At 64.3% G+C, this 23,588-nt stretch overlaps 2 protein-coding genes across 2 annotated transcripts in view; one reads left to right on the top strand and one right to left on the bottom strand.

Moving 5' to 3' along the window:
* Positions 1 to 23,588, bottom strand: part of C5H7orf50 (chromosome 5 C7orf50 homolog) — a 62,595-nt gene that overhangs the window by 27,793 nt on the left and 11,214 nt on the right. The window lies entirely within an intron of this gene.
* GPER1 (G protein-coupled estrogen receptor 1) lies at positions 13,735 to 15,700 on the top strand. Its single transcript, XM_059699448.1, has one exon. The coding sequence runs from the start codon at positions 13,969 to 13,971 to the stop codon at positions 15,082 to 15,084; it is 1,116 nt and encodes a 371-aa protein (XP_059555431.1). The 5' UTR covers positions 13,735 to 13,968; the 3' UTR covers positions 15,085 to 15,700.

The raw sequence follows: 23,588 nt of genomic DNA, 5'->3' as shown, positions 1-23,588 counted from the left end.
CTCTCCTCTGCCAGCCAGGGCAGCGAGGAGCCGGCAGGGCACTGTCCCCAGCGCGGACGGTGGTCATGGCTGCACAGCTCTGTGAGCTGCGGACCATCACTGGGCCGTATTTCTAAGCGGGGGGAAGACACAGTAGGCGGCGACACCTCCACGGAGGAAGCTGTTCAACAGGCTGAGCGACCCAGGCCAAAGAGGTCATGGTGCTGGTCCTGTGGGCGAGGGCGCCAAGAGGCAGCCCTGCCGGCCGCAGCGCGTGGGGGCTTCGCTGCTTTCCAGGCCGAGCGATCACCCCACGTGCAGATGCAGCGCCTGCGTCTGCCACACTCGTCCTTCCCGCACCCGTGGCTCCTGCGGGCTGCGTGGACCATGCTCACGCCCACGGGGCCCCAGGGTGTGAGAGGCGGTGGGGAGGCTCCCAGCCACGGATGTCCCCTCCTGGGTGGGCCGTGGGAGCACGCAGCCTGGCTCCCAGAGGACCAGGGATCCGTAAAACAAGCTGCCAGCTGCCTCTGGACACCTGGGCAAGGCCTGGAGCCGGGAAAGGACAGCTGAGGGAATGGGGTGGGTCTGGGTACCCCCTCTCTGCCTGGGATCCGGCGCTCCTGCAGGGGAGCGAGGTCATGGCCCGCTCACCCCTCACTGCTCCAGGCGCTCACACGTACGCCTCCCGTCTACGAAGTCTGGGCCCAGGGGTCCGCAGGCCATGAGGCGGACACAGCACATCCCGCCTCCCTGACCCCACCCACCCCACTCAGAGCAGCAGCCCGGCCCGGGGCAGAGGGTCCACGTGGGAAGTCAGGCCCCAGGAGCGGAGACGTGGAGGAGCGAGGACAAGCCACCCGCACGCCCAGCGCCTGAGCGCTCGCCGCCCTGCACTCAGGAGACTGAGTCCAGAGCCACGTTTGTCCGGCTCACACGGAGCAGGGCTCAGGCTCCAGGCTCAGGCTTGGGGCTCAGGCCGGTGGGCGGGGCCCGGCGAGGCTACACTGTCCTGCCAGCCGCAGCCGCAGCGCCAGGGGACGCATCCTCCTGTGGACAGGAGGGACCAAAGCCACACCAGGCCTCGCAGCCGGACGCGGCCTCTGCAAGTCGGGGGGAGGGGGGAGACACACACACAGGAGCCAGGCCCGAACCCCTGAATCCCCGAGTGCAGGGGCACTGCCTCCTGGGCCCCAGGCTCCTCCTCCAGGGGCGCAGGTGTCACTCACGCTGTGGGACAAGGCCCTGCGCCAGCGCCACCGACACACGGAGCAGATGGAAGCGGAGCCGGCACCCCCCGGGGCGGCGGCCACTCCCCTCTCACCCCACCCGCTCCGCCCTCTCAAGGGCCCTGACAGCAGCCTCGTGCACCGACGGGAAGGGACAGGCTGCAGTCGCAGCTCTAAGTGCAGGGCAGGGACTCAGAGCCACGACCCTGCCCAGCTGCGCAGCCTCCCTGCCGAGCTCACCAGCAGGGCCCCCTTGGGGCCTGGGACCCAGAGCCTGGTCCCTGCAGGTCCTGAGTCAGACCAGGGGCTGAGGGTCCGCCAGCTGCTGGAGGAGCTCAGGGCCTGCCTCCCACACCGGCCTGAGTGCCCTCTCGGGACTGGACTCGAGGCGGGCCCTCCTGGGGCGCACAGGACGGGGGTCGGGGTGTGATTGATGTCCATGGAGCCCTGTAACAAGGCACCTCAGCTCCCAGAAGCTGGGAGGATCCAGGACAGAGGGGCTGACAGGGGCCCAGCTGCCCAGCCTCAGGCTTCCAGCCCAGGGGAGAGACGCCGTGAGCTGGCGAGCGCTCCAGCGTAGTTCTTCCCACATCCGCGGGTGCCTGCAAGGACCCCAGATGGGCTGGCGCTGCTTAGAAAGTCCCCCAAGCTTGTTACCTCACAGGGCGTCAGGAAGGGGCGCCGCCAGGGGGGAGGCGTTTAAAGGGAACGGCCCCTCGCGCTTCCCAAGGTGCTGGCAGGGACAAGCTGCGGGGAAGCTCTTACTCCCTCAGGACGGTGCCGGCTCCCTGCCATGCCCACCGGCCAACCTCCTCCTCAGTTACTGCCTCCAACTCTTACCTGCCTGGTGCCCGGCTCCTGCCAGGCATGGCGAGGACGTGCTGGCGACGGATGCGGGAACCGACTTTCCCATGGTCTTGGAACGGCGCCCTCACCCTGCCCGCGAGCAGGGGCTCAGCACCACCTGCAGGGCAGGAGGGAGGGCAGAGGGAGACCTGCTCTGGGTGCCCAGCACTGGCCCGAGCTGGGTGCGGAGGCCAGCGCATCCGGGCCGGGACTAGACAGGCTGCGAGCACACCCTGTGTGGGGGCTGGGGTGTGGTCCTATTTTCGTGCAGACGGTGCCGGCGCTCCGGGAAGGACTGTCTGCGGGGCCGGCGCGTGGAGCTGCAGGAGCCGCCGGGAGCCAGGCACACACACGGCCTCTGTCTGCACAGCGGCCCCTCCCAGTCCAACTGAACGTCTCTGGTCACATGGCCAGACCATACTCTGCTTAAAATACCACGTGTGGTTTGAATTACGACCGAATTCCTGTTTTCCTTACAGAACTGTAGGTTTCTGCGCCTGCCTGCTTTCCATGAGCACAGAGCAGTGCAGGAGAGGGTGAGGCTGTGAGGAGAGACAGGCCTGGGAAACCCCTGGCAGGCCTGGCTCGGCCGGAGCAGGACAAGAGCGGGCAGGCCCAGCCAGGTGCAGGGCAGTAGGGACACAGGAGAGGCAGGGGTGGAGCAGGAGGGGCAGGAGGAACACAGGAGAGGCAGGGGTGGGACAGGAGGGGTAGGAGAGGGGCAGGAGGGGTAGGAGAGGGGCAGGAGAGGGGCAGGGGGGGTAGGAGAGGGGCAGGAGCAGCTGGAGCACAGGTGAGTGTGGTCCGGGCAGCAGCACCGCCCAGCCCTCCCCTGCGTCCCTCTCTCTGGGACGCTGTGTTAAATGGCGGAAGGCGGGAGCAAAGCTTTCCTCTGAGAAGGGCAGCTGCTTGGACTCCAGGCGGGCCCCAGGGAGAAGCAGGGTGTCTCCTAGTGTTGGGACGCAGGGGCACAGGAGCTGCGCGGGCCCTGCTGGCTGAGAGGGGCGACCAGCAGTCCAGCTGAGCCAGGACCCCGTCCGCCCGCCTGGGCCTGGGGCACGTCTGCATGGCGCTGTCCGGGGCTCTGGAGACTGTGGGCCTGGTTTTCCACCCACAGGGGAGGACACGGAGCCCAAACCTAGAAGTAACTCAAACGTCCTTCAAACAGCAAATGGACAAACCAAGGCTGCGCCCACAGCCCAACACCGCTCAGCAGTCGGGCTCGGGCCGCACCCCCGGCAAGTCTGCGTGACGACGAGAGAAGAGCGCCAGACGCCCCACGCCACCTTCACTGCGGCAGGTCACGCCCGCTGCGGCAGTGCCACTGGCTGGGACGCGCGGGGCACAGCCACGTTCGAGACACGGTGACGCATCAGGCCGCTCGGCCCCTGGAAACACTGACGCAGCCAACACCAGAGGCGCTAAAGAGCCAGAGGGACAGGGAGGGAGGGAGGAGCTGGCCCTCCCCACCTGCCAACCTCGTCCCTGCTCCCACCCCAGCCCGCGGAAACCACGGATCCCGCCCTGTCACCAGGCCAGGGCTCTCGCGTGCCCCTGTCTGGGGAGCGCTCCTGGGTGTGGGGCCCACGCTCCCTAGAGCCAGTCTAGTCTGAAAGACGACGAAGGCGCTGCAGCCAGAGCTGCTGGAAGGAACACAACATTCTCCGGCTCTGGCTCAGGAGCTCCCAGGGGACGGGGACGGCCGGGCAGCCCTGCGTCCCCCAGGAGGCCCCAAAGCCCTGGATCCGGGCCTGAAACTGGCTGGACGCGCGCAGGTCTGCAGCAGAGGCTCCGCCCGTCTCCCGGGACCGAACTGGCAGGCCGGCTCCGGCTGGAGTGCGCACAGGCCTCCAGGGCCGGCGGGCTTGATGAAGACCCCGCGGCGACCTGTACAGCGGAGCACGCCTCCCTGTAAGAACCCGCATTTCACTCGGGTTCACCCAAACATCCATCTATGTGAAAGCCTAAGCGACCATCGACCGGTAGCCATGACACACACTGACCAGCAGGGGGCAGGCGCTCAACGCACTGGCATGGAAACTTGAACAGACCGATGAGTCTCAGAGGGGAGGGGGGAGGGGGGAGGGCGGGAAGAGATTAACCAAAGACCTTATGTGCATACTAGAGGCCTGGTGCGTGGATTCGTGCACTGGTGGGGTCCCTCGGCCCGGCCTGCAGGGATGGGGCTGAATCCATGCACCGGGCCTCAGACATCCCCCAAGGGTCCCGGATGTGAGAGGGCGCAGGCCAGGCCGAGGTGCACCGATCCTCTAGTTTATCATAAAAACCTGCATGCAGGTATTTATAGTAGTCGTAGTCGTAATGGCCCAACGTCACTCAGCGGGTGAGCAGATACACCGGCACGGACGTCCACACGGTCCAGGGCTGCCCAGCAATGAGGCTGACACGCATCACGGCAAGTCTCCATGCACAACGCATGTGCACACATGCACACGTGTGGACATTTTGGGACAGTCAGACACAGGGACGGAAAGCAGTGTTGCGGGCCTGGGGTGGAGGGTGGGACTGGACTGACCAGAGGACCAGAGGGGTGGCTCTGTGACCAGATGCCTGTGCAGGACACACCCACACCAGCGAGCTGTGCTGCGTGTACGTTTTTGTCGTCGTCGTTACTCCTCACCTGAGGGTATTTTTTCATTGGTTTTGAGAGAATGGGAGAGGGAAAGACAGAGAGAAACATGGATGTGAAAGCCACACATCGATGGGTTGCTCCTGCACCAGCTCTGACCAGGTCCGTGCCCCTGACCGGAATCGAACCGAGGACCCTTTGGTCCGTAGGCCGACGCTCTACCCACTGAGCCAAACCATCTAGGGTGAGGCCTAGATGCTGTCATTTGCAACCAAGCGCCCCCACTGTCAGGGGGGTCCCCCCGTCCCTGCGGTGTCTGATGAGCTCCCACAGAAAGGCTTTCATCAGCGCCGGCTCCTGGGGAGAACGCAGCCAGCCTGCTGATGTCACCAAGGCCTCGCCTCCCGGGAGCCCTCCCGGCAGCCGCACTGCCTGGAGGGAAGCCGGTCAAGGCCAGAGAAGCCCAGGGTATAGAGGAGCCAGGAAGGGGGTGTGGACCGGGGACTAGTCCTATTACCTTTCCAAGTAAAATCCAGAAGTGGTGGAGCACAGAGAGGGGGTCCGGCATGACAGACGAGGCTCCTGCCAAGCCCCCCTGAGCACCACCTCTGGCTCCTGGGGGTCCGGCCTGTTCCAACTGAGAGCTGGGCATGGGTGAGAGGCCGCAGCAGGACCGGGCATGCAGGAGGGCAGAGAGCCATGCCTGTCAGCACCGTGCCTGGCGCCCACCTGGGCCGGGTGCTTGTGTGGCACTGCTGTAAAGGGGGCTGCGATCGGAGTTTAGTGGCCCACGGTGGTGGGCAGGTGGGTTCTATCTGTGGACGCTGAGGCCATGGCCTGGCACTATGGGTGGGGGCAGGAGGAGACACGGTCCAGCTGGACCTCCCCCAGGCAGACCCCTCGCCTCTGGAGAAAGCGTAGAACAAGGCAAGAGGCAGCCCACAAGCCTGCCCATCGGGCTGAGGCCAGACCAGGACACGCGCATCTCCATCCATTGGGGGGTGACCCTGCTGAACACGTCAGATGGCAGGGCTGACGGCCACAGGCGAGGGAGGGTGGGGGCGACAACAGGGCCCAGGAAGCGCTGCACCGTGGCGGCTGCAGAGTCCGGACACGGGGACGGCCTAATGCTGTTTTCTGACCGACCGTCAATGTCCTCAGAAGCGCCTTCCGATTCACCCTAATTAAGGAGACATTGCAAACGGCTTCCTCTCGGCCTGGTCACTCATCTTAATTTCCGCGTTGCTCCTGTCTGGGCCGCCGCTCACCACCCGAGCACAGGCAGATGGAGACCATCACCCGGCAGCAGTGTGAGTCCCGCCCGGTGCGGCCTGGGGACGCAGGGTCAGTCCGGGGAGCAGGGTTCCAGCCTAACAGGCACAGTGGGTGCCCATGACGCCGTCGCCCTAAAGCCCAGTTCAGAGGGTGAGGTTTCACTGGGATCAAGGGACTGTGATGCGGGAGCAGACTCGCAGAACCCAGGCCCTGCCTGACCCGGGAGGAGATGGGCATTGTAGGAGGAAGGACGGTGGGTGCCTGAAAGAAGCAAGGACTCCCAGTGGCACCGCCAGGCGGAGCGGGCGACTCGTGGCCACACACAGCTGGTGGCTGCCGACAGACAGGAGGTCTGGCACCCTGGGTCCTGTTGCGAGGGCGCCGCCGTCCTGCTCACGTTACACGCAGCTGTGACACGACCGTGCCTGGCCCAGGCCAAAGCTTCGAGGAACAAGACGAGCGAGGCAGTCCCCTGGGATGGCTGCTCTGGCTCCACATGCCACCTCCCACAACACAGAGAGAAGAGCCCACAGCAACACCCAACAGCCTGTGTGTGTGAGGACCAGGCTTTCCGACACAGTCCAGCTGCCGCACGGGGAGAGGCTGTACGCCCTCGCTACTCCCGATCCCGGGTCTGCAGCCTGGCCGCCCACCGGCCGCAGGGACCCGGGCGCCCCGAGTATTCCTGTAGAATTAAGTTTCCCATCTCACTGCCTTCAGTTTCCTCTGGACAAACAGCAAAGCTACCTCCTAGCCTCGTCTGCTTCGTTACAGTGTAAGGAGCAGTGTGGGGGGAGGGTATGAAGAGGGGAAGGGGGAGAGAACCCCCAGTCACCACCAGGCTCCATCACCCTGTGGTGCCTGCCGCAGCCGTGTGCTGAGATGGCACCCCAGCCGCGTTTCCCGGCGGTGCAGGGCGCCATCGCCAGGTGCGTGCAGGTCTGCGTGGCTCTGTGTGTCCCAGTGAGCTTGGCAACTGGACTGTTCAACTTGACCACCTTCCTCTGGGGCCGCGCCAGGCTGGGGGCCTGGACATGTTCCTCGTGGACCTCATGGTCACCAACGTGCTGGCAACGCTGCTCTCGCTCACCGTCGCCACCCGGCCGACTACCTGGCCACCACCCACCTGGGCTGCGCTGCCCTCTCCTTCCTGTCCAACACCTGCTACTTCAATGCCCAGTACGTGCAGCTGGCGATGCTCTTCGTGCTCCTGCTGCGGGCCCCCATCCTGTCTCCACCCGGCCACCCAGGCGACTCCGAGGCGTGCGGGGGGCCTGGGGCCCTGTGCCCTCTGCAGCTCCCTGGCAGTGGTGGCCCTGCTGGGCATGCCCGGGAGCTGCATAGGACCGTCCTGTGCCAGCTGGACCTGCTGACCGCCTGGCCTGAGTGTGAAATTGTGAACGCCGGCCTGGGCTTCGGGCTCGCGCTCATCCTGGAGCTGGCATCCCTCACCCTGCTGGTTGCCCAGCGGGCCTGGCGGGCTGTTCTGCCCGAGGGACCTGGGCTCTGCCCACCTGGCAGTGCTGGCCATCGCCCGGCCACGTTCTCCTGCCGCCTGCTCACAGCATGGCGCTCCTGCAGCAAGCCCGGCTGAAGCGGCAGCGGGATGTGGGGTCCCCCAGGGACGAGCTGCTCACGAGCCTGGCGGAGCTGGTGCTGGGTGCGGAGGGCTGCACCACCGCCTGGCACCCGCCTCCTCCACCAGCCCTGCAGGCGGGCACTGCCTGGCGGCTCTGCCCTGCCTGCGCAGAAGAGAGGCCAGAGGCCGGCGGCGGTGCCTCCTTACACCAGTGGGTGCCGAGTCGCCCTGTTTGCAGGGAGGGACGCGGCTCGCGGAAGCGCACACCTGCTGTGGGGCGTCGGGGTCCTCTGCTTGGGGGGCACCTACTGAAAACTCGCTTTCTGGCCGTCAGCCCAATGTGTGCCAAAGTGCGATCCCCTGACCCAAACCAACACCCACACCCCTCAAGTCCGGGCCGGGGAGCCTGGGGAAGCTGGTCGGGGGGCGTATCTGGCTGGGAAGGGGGATGACGAGGAAGGCATCTCGAAGATAAAGACATGATGCTAATGAGCTGGTGGCCACATCAGAACCCTGCCCGACCTCACGGCTGCCAAGAACAAGGAAGGGCTGTTTTGTGGTTTCCAGTGGGTCGCCATCGCAGGTCTGAGAAGTCACCCACAGGCCTAGAGCAGGAGCGCAGCTGGTGTGGTGCAGGGCACACGCCTCGGCGGCCCAGGGAGCAGCTGTTCCAAGGCCCTCTTCTCTCCGTAGCATCTGCAGAAAGGCAGTCGCATAGGAAACACAAAGCACCGAGCCCAGCAGCAGGCTTATTCTGAGGCGCACACGCGTCTCCTGGCGGGCGCACCCCGAGTTTCCTGGCTGAACAGAGAGACGTGCGGGGAGGCACCTCTGGCCGGGAAACTGCCCTGGAGAGCCTCGCTCTTTCTGTCAGGACTCCACGCCCACACCGCTCCCTGCCCAGCACCGGGAGTATTCATGGTGCTAAGTCCACGTGCCCCCACCAGCCCGCACCCCGCTGCCCCTGCGACTCGCCTCTCCCAGCGCCCACCATGCAGCTGGAGCTACGGCGGCAGCCCCCAGGCTGGCTTCCTTCCGAGCCACACGCACCTGCGTCCCTCCGTGTCTGAACGGCGACAGCTGGTGCCCCGCTGCCTGGATGTGTATTTAACGAATGCTTAACATCAACCTGCAAACGGAGGACAGACTCGTGCCTGCGTGAGCCCCGCTTCCACGTCTACATCTGCGCCCCTCCTTCTGAAGGATTTGGGTCTTAGCTATTTCAGTGGCTTCTGAACATACATTAAAATAGTAAATGCTTCCAAAAGCTCTCCTTGTACTTCTCCTTTCTCTGCGCACATACTCATGAAGCCTTCACCGTACGTGTGCGGCTGAGGTCGGCTCACAGCAGGCCCGCGGTGGGCAGGAGGCGGGAGGCAGGGCAGGGGGCGGCCCTCCCCGCAGGAGCGTCCGCACCGCCAGGCAGCACCGGGCAGACGGAGCCACTCCCTCCCCCGTGGTCGTCTTTATTAGAAGGTGGACCGTTCTCCCGCGGGGGTCTGACCCCGGCTGCCGTCTGAAGGGCACTGTGTGGGCTCGGCAGGCAGACCAGCAGGACCTCCTGAGCTGTGGCTGAGCTTCGGTCGCCAGGCCTCCCTGTTCTGGGGTGAGATGTCCCGTGTGGCTGGTGGGCTTGGACCGCAGGCCAGCCCTCTGCAGCCTGGGGTTCCCCTCGCAGCAGGCCGTCCCCAGCTCGGCCCCAGGGCTTCATGTTTTGAGGGCGCACTCAGCCCAGGCCCCCCCTTCTCTCCACGGCCGCCCCTCAGTGGGCCATCACCCTGGGTGGCGGGACAGGCCTGGGAGGGGGGCACTGCCTGTTGTCTGAAAAGAGTCGTCTCTTTGTTCTGACTTTTAACGGTTCCCTCCTGTGACTTGTGCACGGCCAGGAGTGGAAGGGCCTGAATTAATTTATGAAACCACAGCCGCAGATGCCCTCGTCAGACTGGTTCCAGAACTACAGGGGCTGCTGGGCGTGGCTGCGCGAGGCCTGAAGCACAGGTGTGCCCAGCCCGAGTTCCTAGGCATTTCAGCCGAGGGAGCAGCTGGGGAACCAGCCACGGAACGAACCGTCGGCTCTCGGACCTTCTCTCTCTGGCAGCGGGGTCCTCTCTGTACACCGAGCCCCACATGTGAGATGCGAGGAACCTGCTGCTGGGGTGGACAGACGGTCGGGAGCTGACAGTACCACGTCCTGGCTCCTAGGCCCCAGCTGCCGGCCTGGCTGGCCCTGCAGGGATGCACCGTGCGACTCTGGTCCAGTTCCCCTCCCTGAGCCAGAGGACTGGAGACGCAGGACCTGCTTCAGCACGGAGACTCTCCAGCCCAAGAACACAGGCCACAGCCTTAACGTTAACGGCGTGTGGGAGGCAGTCGATCCATGATTTTCTCATCACCGATGCTCCTAGCTCTCTCCCTCGCCCTTCCTCTCTGAAACCAATGGGAACATATTTAAAAAACAAAAGGGGGGAGGGAGACACTTCCTGTGTGGCTCTTGGGGCCCTCCCTGAGGACACAGCTTTGACGATCACGTAAGGTGGGGCCGGGACCGGGCCCCAGATTTTAGCCTGACATTCCAGAACAGCCCGGGAACTGGATGGCTCCCCCAGGGCAGAGCCTGGTGTGCGCCACCCGTGCGAACTCACACGGACTCGCCGGGGCCCGGGGACGGCCATCCCGGACGCTGCCGTCCCCCCCACGCCCAGTTCGGGGCAGGCTGACGGGTCGCAGCCACCCAGAGCTCCAGGGGACGGGGCCCAAGACCTGGCTGCCCCAGTTCAGCTGATTTCAGCTTCAAGCACAGAACTGGGGACCAGCCACAGGGCCATGGCCCCAAAGGGAACCCAGGGAAAACGCGAAGGCACAGAGGCCTCCGGAGCCGCCGGGCAGCGCTGGGACAGGCGGGGAGCGCGAGTGGCAGCAGCTATTTTAAGGGACACGCTTGGCATTTCAAGGCTTGGCTTCGCTCTATTTACTCAGCTGCAGAGGACGCTGGGCTTTCTCGGGGCTCCCTTCCGTCTAAACGGTGGCTCAGGCGGCAGCGCCGAGACCGCCTGGCGTTGCTGCGGCCCGAGGTGTGCCTACAATCCGACCGTCGCGACCGCGTCCCTCGGAGGCTCAGGAAGCTCACACTGGAATCACGCGGGGACCCAGGCTGGGAGGACCCGGGGTCAGTGCTTTTCCAGAGAAACGCACGCAGAATTCTCTGTTGCAAACAGGCTTGTCTTTCCCAGAACCTGTCTCTGGGCGATGGTGGTTATCATCGTGCAGAAGGCCTCCCAGCTCATCCGCCATCGACTCGTGCACAACAGGAAGCTGCGGCACGCACTCTGGCCGCCTGGGCTGCAGGACTCAGTGCCCGTGCCTGTCGGGCCGGCATCAAGCCCAGCGGCCTGCGTCCCAGGAAGCGCACGCGGCTGCGGTGCTGGTGCGGCGGCAGCCGATGTATTCGTGCTCAGTACGCAGATCACTCAGAGTGCAACCTCCCGTTTTTAACAAACTGCCAAGGTAAAAAAACACCAGGCAGGAAGGACGAGACCCATTAAAATGTGATGTTTACGAAACTGCCGAACGCGGCACACGAGGGCCCTAAGTCCCTGCGCCCTGACCTGGGCCATCGGCCTCCTGGCCTCGCTCTGCCAGCCCTTCTCCAGGTACGAGGCTGACCACCAGCAGGTGGGCACTGGGAACCGGAGCGAACTCTGTCCTGGTCCCTCAGGCAGGCGCCGGCCGTGGCGGGAGGAGGTCTCAGGTCTGTCGTCCTCACCTGCGGGGCAGGTCCACACAGGTGGCTTGTGAGCAAGGGGAGGGGGAGCTGAGACATGGCTAACATCGAGAGCAGAAAAACAAATCCAATTCCTCATTTACTTGCCAAAATACCTGCTATTTCTTAAATTTAAGTTTCTTTCTGCGAATGTCTATGCAATTCCCAGGTAAAATCTCTGCATATAATTCAAATGCTATCTCCAAGCTGAGAACATTTAGTGTTTAGTTTTAAGGCCAGTCAGTTGCTAAAACAAGCAAGACTATTTAAAGTTTCAACAAATGGTGACAGGTTATTATCTAAAGGACAGACAAAACCTATTTACAATCCCTTCAAAGTAAAAAACTGCATCAGTGGGTGAAGGAGGCAGTGGAACTGAAGCCTGAGCTCACTGCCAGTGTGGAGGAAAAAGGCCGGCGGAAAAAGGGTTAACCCTGGCCTGCGGAGGGAGGCCTCCAGCGGAGGGAGGCTGCCAGTGTCCAGAGCCCATGGGCGGCCCAGCCCCAGAGCCTGCAGATATAAAGGCTGCTCCCCGGCAGCCCCGACGCTTCGGCTTCCGTGAGGACCACAGGCACCTCCGCTTCCACGGCCCCAGCCTTCCTACCGCTGCGGCCAGCGGCCAGCGGCCGCGAGCACGGTACCTGGGCTGGCCAGGAGCCCTTGCAGGACAGGGGGGTCTGCTCAGAGGGGCACGGGCGGGGCGCCGGCTGTGGCACAGGTAAGTCTGTCTGGGTTCCTGGTTCTGCCTTCAGGTGGGTGTGCAGCCCACTGTGGGTGACAGCTGGGCACGGATATGGGTAGACTGGGCACCAGCTGGGGCCAGGGGCACGAGGCCCCCAACCTCTGGGTAGAGCCACGCTCCATGGGAGAAAACCCCCACTCAGCTCTCATGATGTCAGTGTGACTCAGGAGGCTCGGTGTGCGGGCTGCATCCCAGCTCTCGCCCGTGTCCCAGTGAGGACCGGCGCCCACAGGACAGGCAGCGCCTGCAGCCCCGCCAGCCAGCACGGCCCTCTGTCCTCCTTTAATGAAAACGCTTGCCCGCCCCAGAAAGCACCAGTGATCCACTCCCTTTACAAGGACGCGAGCCTAATGGGTCTGACAAAATGTGGCTTGGCTTCTCTCCATGGACAAACAGTGGGGGCCCACCCGATGGCGCATCCGTCTACTGCTCCCCACCCTTTAGTGGGTGCTCGCGGCCAGCCCCGTCCCTGCACCTCCTCCCGGACACGGCCTGGGTGGAGGCTCCCTCGCAGCCCCTGTGCCCGCTCACCTCACGCTTTCCCCTAAGAGCCGCCTAGCACCTCAGGATTCCCAGGTAAAGAGCAAAGCAAACAGCCAGGGCAGTTTTACAAAGAAATCAGAGAGGCTCTAAAAACACAGGCTAAAATCAAAGGTACCGACCGCCAGGCCAAGGGTCCTGACACAGAGCTGGACAGAGGGGCTGGCTCTCTCCTTAGTTTCCAGCATTTTCGAGTGCGAGGTCTAGGAATGTCTAGTCTGGGCTGGCAGCTCTTCAGAATCGGTTCCTCACGGCCTCCCGGGATTAAACGGAAACTCTCAGATCAACAATTCAAGTCCATTTTAGTGGGACCAGCCGGTTCCTCTGGGCTTCTCTGCCCTCGAGCGGGCGCGTCCCTCCCTGGGTCCCTGGGTGGGGCCGTCCCGTGTGCTGTGGGGCCTGCCCCCTGCCAGGGGGCACTCCTCCGCACTGCGACCTAATACCGCACGCAGCCGACCCACAGAGAACTTGGGGGACGACAGCGAAGTGCAGACCCGAAGCCCCAGTTTCCACAGAGCTGCCCGCATCGGCCAGCAGCCGGCCGCCAGCCCCCAGAGCCGGCTGAAAGGGCGGCTGCCTTGCCCACTTCCAGGTCACCGAGTTGCTAGGTTACAAACAGCATTACAGAACATGTTAGGTGTGACAGTAATTGTCAACACGCTGAATAAAATTTCAATAGCGTTCCCTAAAACAATTACCATTTTCATTCCGTAGTTTGTCTTTCGTGCCATGTTATTTAAAAAAGTTTCATTTTCGGCATCTAAACTTAGTGCGAGGCTTAGCAAGGAAGCGAGATTTCTGGGATCATTTTCCTGTCAGAGAAGAGGTTCTACCCCGTCTCCCCACGGCGCCTGGGACCCACTGTCTTTCAGAAAAGCTGGGTTTTTCCCTTCCTGCTGATTCCTCTCCCAACAGCTGCCAACATAAACTTTATCTCCTCTCCTGACAGACAGTAGTTTTCCTAAGATTTCCAAGCCGTCTCCACATTACTTCACAAGCCAGCCACTGGACCGTCAGAGGCTCCCGGGTGAGGCTGACTCACCGTCCGCCCGCAGCGGCGAGCCCTCGGGGGAGCGTCTATTTCTCTGCCTCGGCTCAGCAGCACTTGTCCTCCCAGAAGACACACCCGCAGGGAGCCCTTCCGCACCCACAGTGCACCTGCCTGCAGCATGAAGGGTGGAGGGCGCCCCGCGCCCCTCTGCTCCCAGGTGCCTGCAGGAGCGGGTGGTGCAGAGCCCGCCCGCCGCCCGCCTCCTCCTGCAGAGCAGACCCCGGCCGCCGGCTCCTGCTGACGGGCTCCAAGTGAGCAACGCCCGGCTCACTTCTGAGGACAGCACCTTTCTTTCTCAAGATGGACGTGCTGCTTAAGACGGGTTTCCGAGAGCCTCGCGGCAGAGCCTGAAGGCCGCCCGTGGTGGAGGTGTGGGCATGACCTCCCGAGCGCCCGTCGCTGGCATGGAGACCCACCCCGGAGCCTACGACGGCGCCCCCGTGGCGCTCAACCTGTCCCGCGTGCTGGCCGGCAGGGCACTAGCCAACCAGACGGGCGAGCTGGCGGCGCACCCGCACCCGCACCCGCAGTACGCCATCGGGCTCTTCCTCTCCTGCCTCTACACCGTCTTCCTCTTCCCCATCGGCTTCGTGGGGAACATCCTGATCCTGGTGGTGAACCTCAGCGCCCGCGAGAGGATGAGCGGCCCCGACCTGTACTTCATCAACCTGGCGGCGGCCGACCTCATCCTGGTGGCCGACTCGCTGATCGAGGTGTTCAACCTGGACGAGCAGTACTACGACATCGCCGTGCTCTGCACCTTCATGTCCCTCTTCCTGCAGATCAACATGTACAGCAGCGTCTTCTTCCTCACCTGGATGAGCTTCGACCGCTACCTCGCCCTGGCCCAGGCCATGCGCTGCGGCCTGTTCCGCACCAAGCAGCACGCCCGGCTCAGCTGCGGCCTCATCTGGATGGCCTCGGTCTCCGCCACGCTGGTGCCCTTCACCGCGGCGCACCTGCAGCACTCGGGGGACGTCTGCTTCTGCTTCGCGGACGCCAAGGAGATCCAGTGGCTGGAGGTCACCCTGGGCTTCATCGTCCCCTTCGCCATCATCGGCCTCTGCTACTCGCTCATCGCCCGGGTCCTCGTCAAGGCCCACAGGCGCCGGGGCCTGCGCCCGCGCCGGCAGAAGGCGCTCCGCATGATCGTGGCCGTGGTCCTCGTCTTCTTCATCTGCTGGCTGCCCGAGAACGTGTTCATCAGCGTGCACCTCCTGCAGCAGGCGCAGCCAGGCGCCGAGCCCTGCCAACAGTCCTTCCGCCATGCCTACCCCCTCACCGGCCACATTGTCAACCTCGCGGCTTTCTCCAACAGCTGCCTGAACCCCCTCATCTACAGCTTCCTCGGGGAGACCTTCAGATTCAAGCTGCGGCTGTACATGGAGCAGAGAACCAGCGTGTCGGCCCTGAATCGCTTCTGCCACGCAGCCCTGAAGGCCGTCATCCCGGATGCCGAGCAGCCAGAGGTGAGGTTCAGCAGTGTGGCGTGACGGGAGCTGCTCCTGCACTCAGCACCGCCCGGGCGAGGGCGCCGAGGGGGTCAGGGCATGCCAGGGCCTCTCCCAGCCGGAGCGCTGCCACCCTCGAGCTCTCAGGCACCTGCACCAGCTGCTGCAGAGCGGTGCCACCACCGTGCTCCCGATGGCAGTCACGGATGCCACTGGCCTGGGACCCGCGTGGCCCTCTCCGCGCAGACTGTCTCACGGCAGCAGCAAGGAGGGCGCTTTGGTGGAGCGCCTTCATGCCAGGCAGCTCGCCAGGAGCCTGCCCCTCAGGAGAAATGGAGCCTAAGGCTGAGCTGAGCTGGCAAGGCCACTGCCCCACCTGTGTCCGCACGCTGCGTGCCTGCCCAGTGCCTTTGGTCCCCAGGTGAGAGTGACACCTGTGCGCTCAGGCTGCCTGGGCACCATCGCTCCCTCCATTCCATCTGGACGCAGCGTCTCTGCAGCAGCGGAGTGGAGGGGCCCCGAGGGCGGCTCCGGCACACGGCGAGACGCTCCAGCTCGTGGGGACAGTGGAGCAGTGAGAACGCCGTGAGAACAGTTCTGGGTAAAATGTAAAGAGGTAGCACCAGTGGTGCTGGCACTGCTCAGCTCTGTCCATAAAACTCGTGTGCTGGTGCCTCCAGGTTCTCGAAGCAGCTCCTCCCGGGGCGTGTGGGGCTCATGGAGCCCGTAAGTCTCCTGCGCGATGCGGCTCCTCACTCACGTGAGAGCTTAGAGGCCAACATCTCACCGCAGCCCCTGGACACGGCGGCATCTCTGGGGGTCTGGGCCCTGCTGCACCATCCTTGGGCAGAATGTTCCACGCGGCCTCACTCTTCTAGAAGGTTCTGGCTGTCAGCACAAGCGCAACCCGCAGTCCTGCAGGGACAGCTGTAGCTCCGGGCAGTCAGCGAGCCCGCAGGCGGGGTCCTGAGAAGTGGGCAGGTCTGTCCATCTGGTGGGATGGGCCCCGGGACAGCAGTGGGGCCCCCACAGGCTGCCCCGGATGCACTGAACCAGCTTCCGGGAGCATGAGGCCTAGGAGAGCCCCGTAAACGGTTCAGGGTATCCGACAGTCCCTGCACCCCCCTCGGGCGGGCAGGCGAGTGTGTGCTCACGCCTGCAGCTGCAGCTGCCACACACCCAGAAAACATCAGCTCTCCAAAGGATCTGACTCCTGCTGTTGAACAGCGAGTGCGGATCCCGCCTGGAAATGCCAGTTTAAAAACCAAGGGAATGCAGGTCACCAGACCAACTGATCCGAAGGGTCCTCCTGGGTGGCCTCCACCGAGTGCTTATTGCAGGATGCTAGCTGCGACTCGAGGTGACGAGAGCCCCCCGGGTGGCAGGGTCCTTGCACACGGAGAGCCTGTGTGCCCCCCACCCCCCGCGCAGCCACGAATGAGCGGGTCCGGGGGCCGTCTCCCGCCCTGCGTCCCCTGGGAGGAACGGGCTGTCCCGAGTCTGTGGTTCCCGTGGCCCTTGCACAGGCTCTGAAGGGAGCCAGCTGCGTGGACTCAGTCTCGCCGAGCCGCCACCTGGATCCAGGTGAGTCGCCCAGGTCCCAGGAGACCTGGGTCCTCCAGGGAAGTCACTGCTTCAACAAACAAGAGACGGGGGACATCCTCCTGAGACCCGGCCCAGCACAGAACACTCCGTCCCTGGCCAACAGCATGGCATTTTTCTTTGCTGACTCAAAAATGCAAACGGCCCGGGAACGAAGAAAACCCCAGCAGGCCACTGTCTCAGAGGACACTGGTCTCATCGAGCAGCTCCTTCCAAGAAACAGAGTTAAATGCAAAGGTCCTCCCTCGCCCCCACAGCAGCGCTCGAGCTGCCCGAGGGGAGACCTGCTTCAGGGCTCCCCGAGTCCCTTCCTAAGTCCCCTGAGTCTCACAATTCCGTCCCCCACCGACCCTGGGCGAGGGCGGCTCGGACAGCACATGTCCAATCCCCCTTAAAGCCGAGCGCCTAAAAGGACGGACTCCCACCCTAGCTGGTGTGGCTCAGTGGATAGAGCGTTGGCGTGCAGACGGAAGGGTCCTGTGTTCGATTCTGGTCAAGGGCACAGGCCCGGTTGTGGACTCCTTACCCAGTGTGGGGCGTGCAGGAGGCGGCTGATCCATGATTCTCTCTCATCATGGATGTTTCTCTCTCTCCCCCTCTCCCTTCCTCTCTGAAATCAATAAAATATACTAAAAAATAAATAAATAAAATGGTGGACTCCCACACCGACCTCTGGCAGGAAGCTCAAACCGGGCCAGTGACTGCACCCCAAAGCGCGGTGCCCCAGGACGCTGTCCTCACCACCCCCAGACCCAAGGCCCAAGAGCTGCGCTCTGTGCGGCCACCTGACCCTCATGGGACGGGAGAGAAACACAGGCGCCAAGAGGGACTGCGAGGCCCTGGAGGAGTCAGAGCCACAGACAGGAGGGGGAGGCGGAGCCAGGGCCTGGGCAGCGAGTGCTCACGGGGACCGTCTGTTTGGGAAGATGAGAAAGTTCTGGAGATGGTGGTGGTGACGGATGCACAATGCAAACGTGCTCACTGCCACTGAACGCTACGTCCAAGGATGGCTACAAGGGCCCTCGCCGGCTTGGCTCAGTGGTTAGGGCGTCGGCCTGCGGACGGAAGGGTCCCGGGTTTGATTCTGGTCAAGAGCACATGCCTGGGCTGTGGGCTCGGTCAGACGTGCAGGAGGCAGCCAGGCAATGATTCCCTCTCATCACTGATGTTTCTCTCTCTCTCTCTCTGAAATCAGTGAAAACGTATCTAAAGAAAAAAAATGCCTAAAAGAGTTCATTTTATGTTGGGTGCATTCTATGACAATAAAAGAAAAAAGTGAGAACAGGATTTTGCCTAAGCAAGGGAGCAGCGGGAGGCTGTGGACGGACGCTCTGGGGGAGCCCGCCGCGAGGCGCTCAGTGGACGTGGAGTTTTGGGGGGCCTCTGGGGGAGCCCACCGCGAGGCGCTCAGTGGACACGGAGTTTCGGGGGGGCCTCTGGGGGAGCCCGCCGCGAGGCGCTCAGTGGACGTGGAGTTTCGGGGGGCCTCTGGGGGAGCCCGCCGCGAGGCGCTCAGTGGACACCGAGCTTCGGGGGGACGCTGGCTGGGCGCAGGAGGAGCAGCAGCTGGAGCTGTGAGGGCAGGAGGCTGGTGTGGGGTCTGGCTCCACAGCCGGACACTCCTCAGAACCCCCAGGCTTTTAGAGCAGCAACACGAGCAAAGACTGAGCCATAAACTGCTCGTTCGCAGACGCAGCGGCCCACCGCTAGGTGCCGGGCGACCCAGTGCTTGTTCCGGCTGCTCCTGCTGTTTCACGTCCCCTCCTGGCGCCCCGCCCTGTGTGAGCGTCCACCTGCCCCAGCCCTTCCCTGAAGTCACATGAAAGCAGCGCCATCGAGCCCCGTGACAAGGACTCCCCGTCCAGTGCGTCCCCCTGCTGCCAGGAGCAGGGCCCCCAGGGCTTGACCGGGCCCTGGGCTGCCGGCCGTGCCCGTAGCCGGATAGGACGGACGTAAGGTGAGGTCAGTAGGCGAGAAGGAGGGCACGCCGGCCGCTTCCAGGTCACCTCCTGCCAAGTGCAGCCGTTGGCCCTCCCTTGGTCTGCCCCCCGCCCCAAACACAGACGTGCAGGTGGGGGGAGAGGCTCGCTCAGGGCCTGCAGCCCCCAGCCCTGCCGCTCCCCCTGGACTGTGAAATCACGTCCTCCTGCTCCATCGCCTGGCGACTGGTCAGCCTCCACCTCGGTCTCAGGCCCTTCTTCCTGGTTCATTCCCAACATCGGCCGCGCCACCTGGTACAGGAGCCCCGTGCCCTGGGGTGGGGGGCACTGCCACATCCCTGGTCCCGGCCTGTGCCCGCAGCCACAGTGCAGTCCCTGCCCGAACAGCGGCCTCGCCTGCCCCACCTCCTGGGTCTAGGCGGGGCTTGCGAGGTGCAGATGGCAGCGCTGTCACACTGAACCCCGTGGCGATCTTTAGCTCCAAGGTGTTATGTCTGAGCAGACACACAAGCCGGGCTCTGGTGCGGGCGCTCCGACGCCACCCTGGCTGCTCCAGGTGCAGGCGGAGGGGGCCGTGCAGACGAGAAGGGCCGCGGCCCCGACACCGCCCACAGGACGAGAGCTAAACTGGACATGTTTATGCTCGAGCAGCAGGAGGCGAGCTCTGTGCCTGGGAAACTGCTGCAGAGCAGCCACTGTTTTCCCAGCTGTGGCGACGGCGCCTGGGAAAGCTCGTCATTCCACCACCAAAATAATCCGCAGCTGAGCCGGCAGCGGCCTCAGCCCCCACTCTGCATCTCGGACCCTGAACCCCTCCCGAGTCCGCTGTGGACGAGGCCGGACGCTGCTCCTGAGCTGAGTGCGCGTCACCGTGAAGGAAGCCCCCCCCCCCGCCGAGCGTGTGGTGCCCCCGTGGGGACAACCCGCAGACGCGCTGCGTGCCCTTGCCCGACGGGAGCCCGAGCACTCATCCAGAGCAGCCCTGGGCACAACTCCCCGGCTCTAGCAGGCCCCGGCAACACCCTCCACACCACGACCAACCATCTCAAGACACCAGAGACACGGCGCCCGCTCCTAAAGCCGAGAAAACGGACTCGCCCAGGGCCTCTGGGAGCCCTGCAGACGGACGGGCCACCCAGACTCAGTTCAATCTCAAAAATGGCGAAAGGACTAAACACAGTGAGTCTTGTGGCCTCAGGATCATCTGTGTGAGCGCGGAGAGGCCACCGTGCGGAGGCCGGACACCCGCCCTGGCGCGCGCAGCGAACCCCCGTGACCCCGTGCTGTGGTTTCACCAGGGCACGTTCTCCGCTGCCGAGGAGACCTGCTGACAACCAAGCTGAGTCCATGCTACGCACAAGCACACCCGCGCCGCGACCACGGGCCTTGCTGTCCTGTGTGGGAGCCGCTTTCACACACACCCCGCCCCCGAGTCCTGCTGTCTGCCCAGTGGGCGGCATTTTCTCATTCACATTGGGGGGCGGGGGGCAGGTGGAGGGGCTGTTTGTTTAGGGCAAAAGCCATAAACAACAACCGGTGGGGAATCTGCTTCCTGAAGAAAGCTGTGCGAGAAGACAAATGCTGCACAGGATGGAGAGAAACACGGCGGCCACACGGCCGGCAGACGGCCGGCGCGCGGCAGTACGGTCACCGCGTCACCGCGTCAGCGAGGTGGCAGCTGACACCCCGCGAGCCGCCCTGTCACGGTCCCCAGGCCGGTGCGGGCGCGGGAAAGGCGCAGCAGAGGGAGCGCTCGGCGGTGAGACGCTGCGGCTCCCGGCCCCGCGGCGCCCTCGCAGGTAGAGCCCCGTTCTGGTCCCTCCCCTCCCGTGTTCCCCGTCTTGTCTCTCACTCTCCTTTACCACGGTCACGTCTGATCAGAGGAAATAACACTGCTTTCTAAAGTCACAGATGCTGAGCTATTTTGTGCTGACGCAGGAAGCAGGGCTCACAGATGCTCCCGGCTGCCGCGGGGCCGCCCGAGCCGGGACGATGGCGGGGCAGCTGGAGGGCGGCCGATGGGAATGGATGGGGAGGCTGCCTCTCCGTGGCGGGACAGCTGCTCAGCTCCCAACTCCTCGGTGGCCGTCCTTCCGGCTTAACCATGAGCCCGGAGCCCGTTAACCGTGAGCCCGGAGCCCGTTAACCATGAGCCCGGAGCCCGTTAACCGTGAGCCCGGAGCCCGTTAACTGTGAGCCCGGAGCCCGTTAACCATGTGCCCGGAGCCCGTTAACCGTGAGCCCGGAGCCCGTTAACCATGAGCCCGGAGCCCGTTAACCATGTGCCCGGAGCCCGTTAACCATGAGCCCGGAGCCCGTTAACCATGTGCCCGGAGCCCGTTAACCATGAGCCCGGAGCCCGTTAACCATGAGCCCGGAGCCCGTTAACCATGTGCCCGGAGCCCGTTAACCGTGAGCCCGGAGCCCGTTAACAGTGAGCCCGGAGCCCGTTAACCATGTGCCCGGAGCCCGTTAACCATGAGCCCGGAGCCCGTTAACCATGTGCCCGGAGCCCGTTAACCATGTGCCCGGAGCCCGTTAACCGTGAGCCCGGAGCCCGTTAACCGTGAGCCCGGAGCCCGTTAACCATGAGCCCGGAGCCCGTTAACCATGAGCCCGGAGCCCGCTCTACTCTGAGGCACCCCCTCGGGCCAGCCTGCAAGCCGACCAGACTCGCCCCAGCCCCCCTCTGCTCCACACGATGCCCAAAGAGCTCCTGGAGAAAGACAAGGACATCCCACACAGGCAGGGCAGACCAAGGCACGGCAAAGGGGGACCCAGCAGGACACCCCGCCCGCCACGAAGCCAGAAAACCCCCCAAGACCAGCCGCCCCGGCAGTTTCTAGTCACTGAAGCCACGCCCACATCGCCAGCGGAAGCCAGTGCTGCCCGCCGGTCCTGGCCCCGACAAGGGGCTGTCCCCTCCCAAACCTGAGAGCCGGGACCGAGGCCTGAAGCGCAAGCAGGGACGTGCCATGCGCTGTGGCGACTCGGGCGCTGGGTCTCGCGCGACGGTGGGGAGGCTTAGGGGAACAACAGCCGCTCAGGAAAGCAGGTGGCGGTTTCTCCAGGAACTCCACACGCACGTGCCAACCCCCCCAAGGAGCCACACGCTGCCCCTCCGAGAGGACACGTGCCCTCGCAGAAGCAAGGCCCTGGGACAGCCTCGTGCCCTGGTCCCGGGCGAGTGGCTGTAACGGGGCCCGAGGGGGCGTGGGTGACGGAGCACTCTGTGCCTTGGCCGTCCGCGAGGGGTAGACACCACACCTGTGACGGATGCACAGAGCACCCACGAGGACCCCCCCACACATGCATGAGCATGCACACACGAGCACCCCCACACGCACGCACACGCAACACGAGTGGAGCCTGAATGAGTCTGGGGTGGCACCATGTCCACTTCCTGGCTTTGATGCCACAGTCTGTCACCAATGGGGGAACTGGGCACAGGGACCTGCAACTTCCTACGCATCCACAATAATTTCAAAAGTAAGTTTTCGTTAAGAAAACGTAACAGCGGGCACCCCATGGCACAGCCCTGTGGCCTGTGTGAGCGCCACCACGGGTGACTTGTTCGCTCCTGCGCTGGGAGCTCACCTCGCCCACCCGCCAGGGGCTCCCTCCCAGCAGGCCCCACACTTAGCTGCCCCCCCATTCAGAACACAGAAGGGACAAGGGACCCCAGAGGACGGGGGACTTGGAGTGCTGCGAAGAGCCTCAGAAGTCTCCCACTTTACCCGCCCCCCCGAATCCGTCCAGTGCACCCCAGAAACACCCCTCCCCCGTCCCAGCCGAGCATGTCCCTCGCACGGAGGCTCGGGTTCTGAGAGGCCCTCGCTGGCAGCTGCACCTCCCTCTGTGGTGGCTCCCGCGCTCAGACCCCGGAGCGGGGCGTGCAGAGCCCGCGGGGCAGGACGTGCAGCCTCGAGCACTGAAGACGGCGGCAGCTCCCACCCGAGGGCAGCTCCGCGTCGCCCGGCCTCCCCACACGGAGGCTGAGCAGCAGAGCCACGTGCCCTGAGCCCCAGCCTTTAAAATCCTGGACAAGGCTCCCCCGGGGATTCCAGCCGGGGTTTCCGTGTCCCGGGGGTGTGCCCTTGCGCGTCCTGGCAGCTGCAGCCAGGAACCTGGTCAACACCGCCCATGAGACGGAGGAGCTGGGGCTGGGGACTCAGCTGGCTGGAGGCTGCACCCTCCGGCTCACGACTGTCAGGGCCTGTGTCCCGAGAGAGGGCACAGGTGTCCAAGCCGAGCAACAAGTGCCCATGAGCACAGTGCCGGTGGCGGAACTTCCCTCTACGCAGAGACGAATTTATATTCCAACCCAAGCGTCCTCCTGCAGCTCGCAGGCGCCGTGTTCTCTCCCGCATTAGCCCTGTGGGCGGCGCCACGGCCACCTGTCCCACCGCGGCGATGCCACCTCCCTCAGCGCCCACAGGAGAGGCCTCAGGGTCCCCCAGCTCAAGTGCATCCCAGCCTCCTTCCAGCAGGCGACCCGGAGCGGGGGGTGGGGGGGGGGGGGCACGAGGCCAGGGAGGGCTGCTCTGCCGCAGGGACCCCTCAGACGTGGGAGCCAGCCGGCTGGAGGCCACCCCGTCACAGCTGTGACCAGGGAACGCCTTCCCACTTCGGTGGCTCCATCATGGAGCCCAGGACAGTGCAAACCACAGCCCCGGGGCCAGCTCGCCTGCCAGCTCGCTTTGGCAAATGACCCAGACTTGGGCCCAGCCCTGCCCGCTCATTCACACCGCCGGGCAGCGCTGACGGCGTGGCAGGTGGCCCGAGGGAAGACATTCACCAAACCGTCCGATTTAGACCAGCTCTGAGGAGCGGGGGAGGGGTGGGGACCAAAAACACTGACCAAAATGGAAAAAACAACTATTTTCATAAAGCATCAAAGAGCCGACAAAAGAGTAGGGAATTTCAGGCCCAAACTGAGGGTAGCAGAGCTGGCGCCCAGCGCCGTGGCAGGGGCACTCCACCCAGGGCAGCTGCCGGTGCCTG

Source organism: Myotis daubentonii, chromosome 5, assembly GCF_963259705.1.
Source record: "Myotis daubentonii chromosome 5, mMyoDau2.1, whole genome shotgun sequence".
Taxonomy (NCBI): Eukaryota; Metazoa; Chordata; class Mammalia; order Chiroptera; family Vespertilionidae; genus Myotis; species Myotis daubentonii.
Note: the sequence above shows the minus strand (reverse complement) of the source record. Positions and strands in the feature narration are given on the sequence as shown.

What these genes read in the sequence shown, in the direction of transcription:
- GPER1 (XM_059699448.1), top strand. Translation starts at nt 13,969, where the DNA reads ATGACCTCCCGAGCGCCCGTCGCTGGCATGGAGACCCACCCCGGAGCC.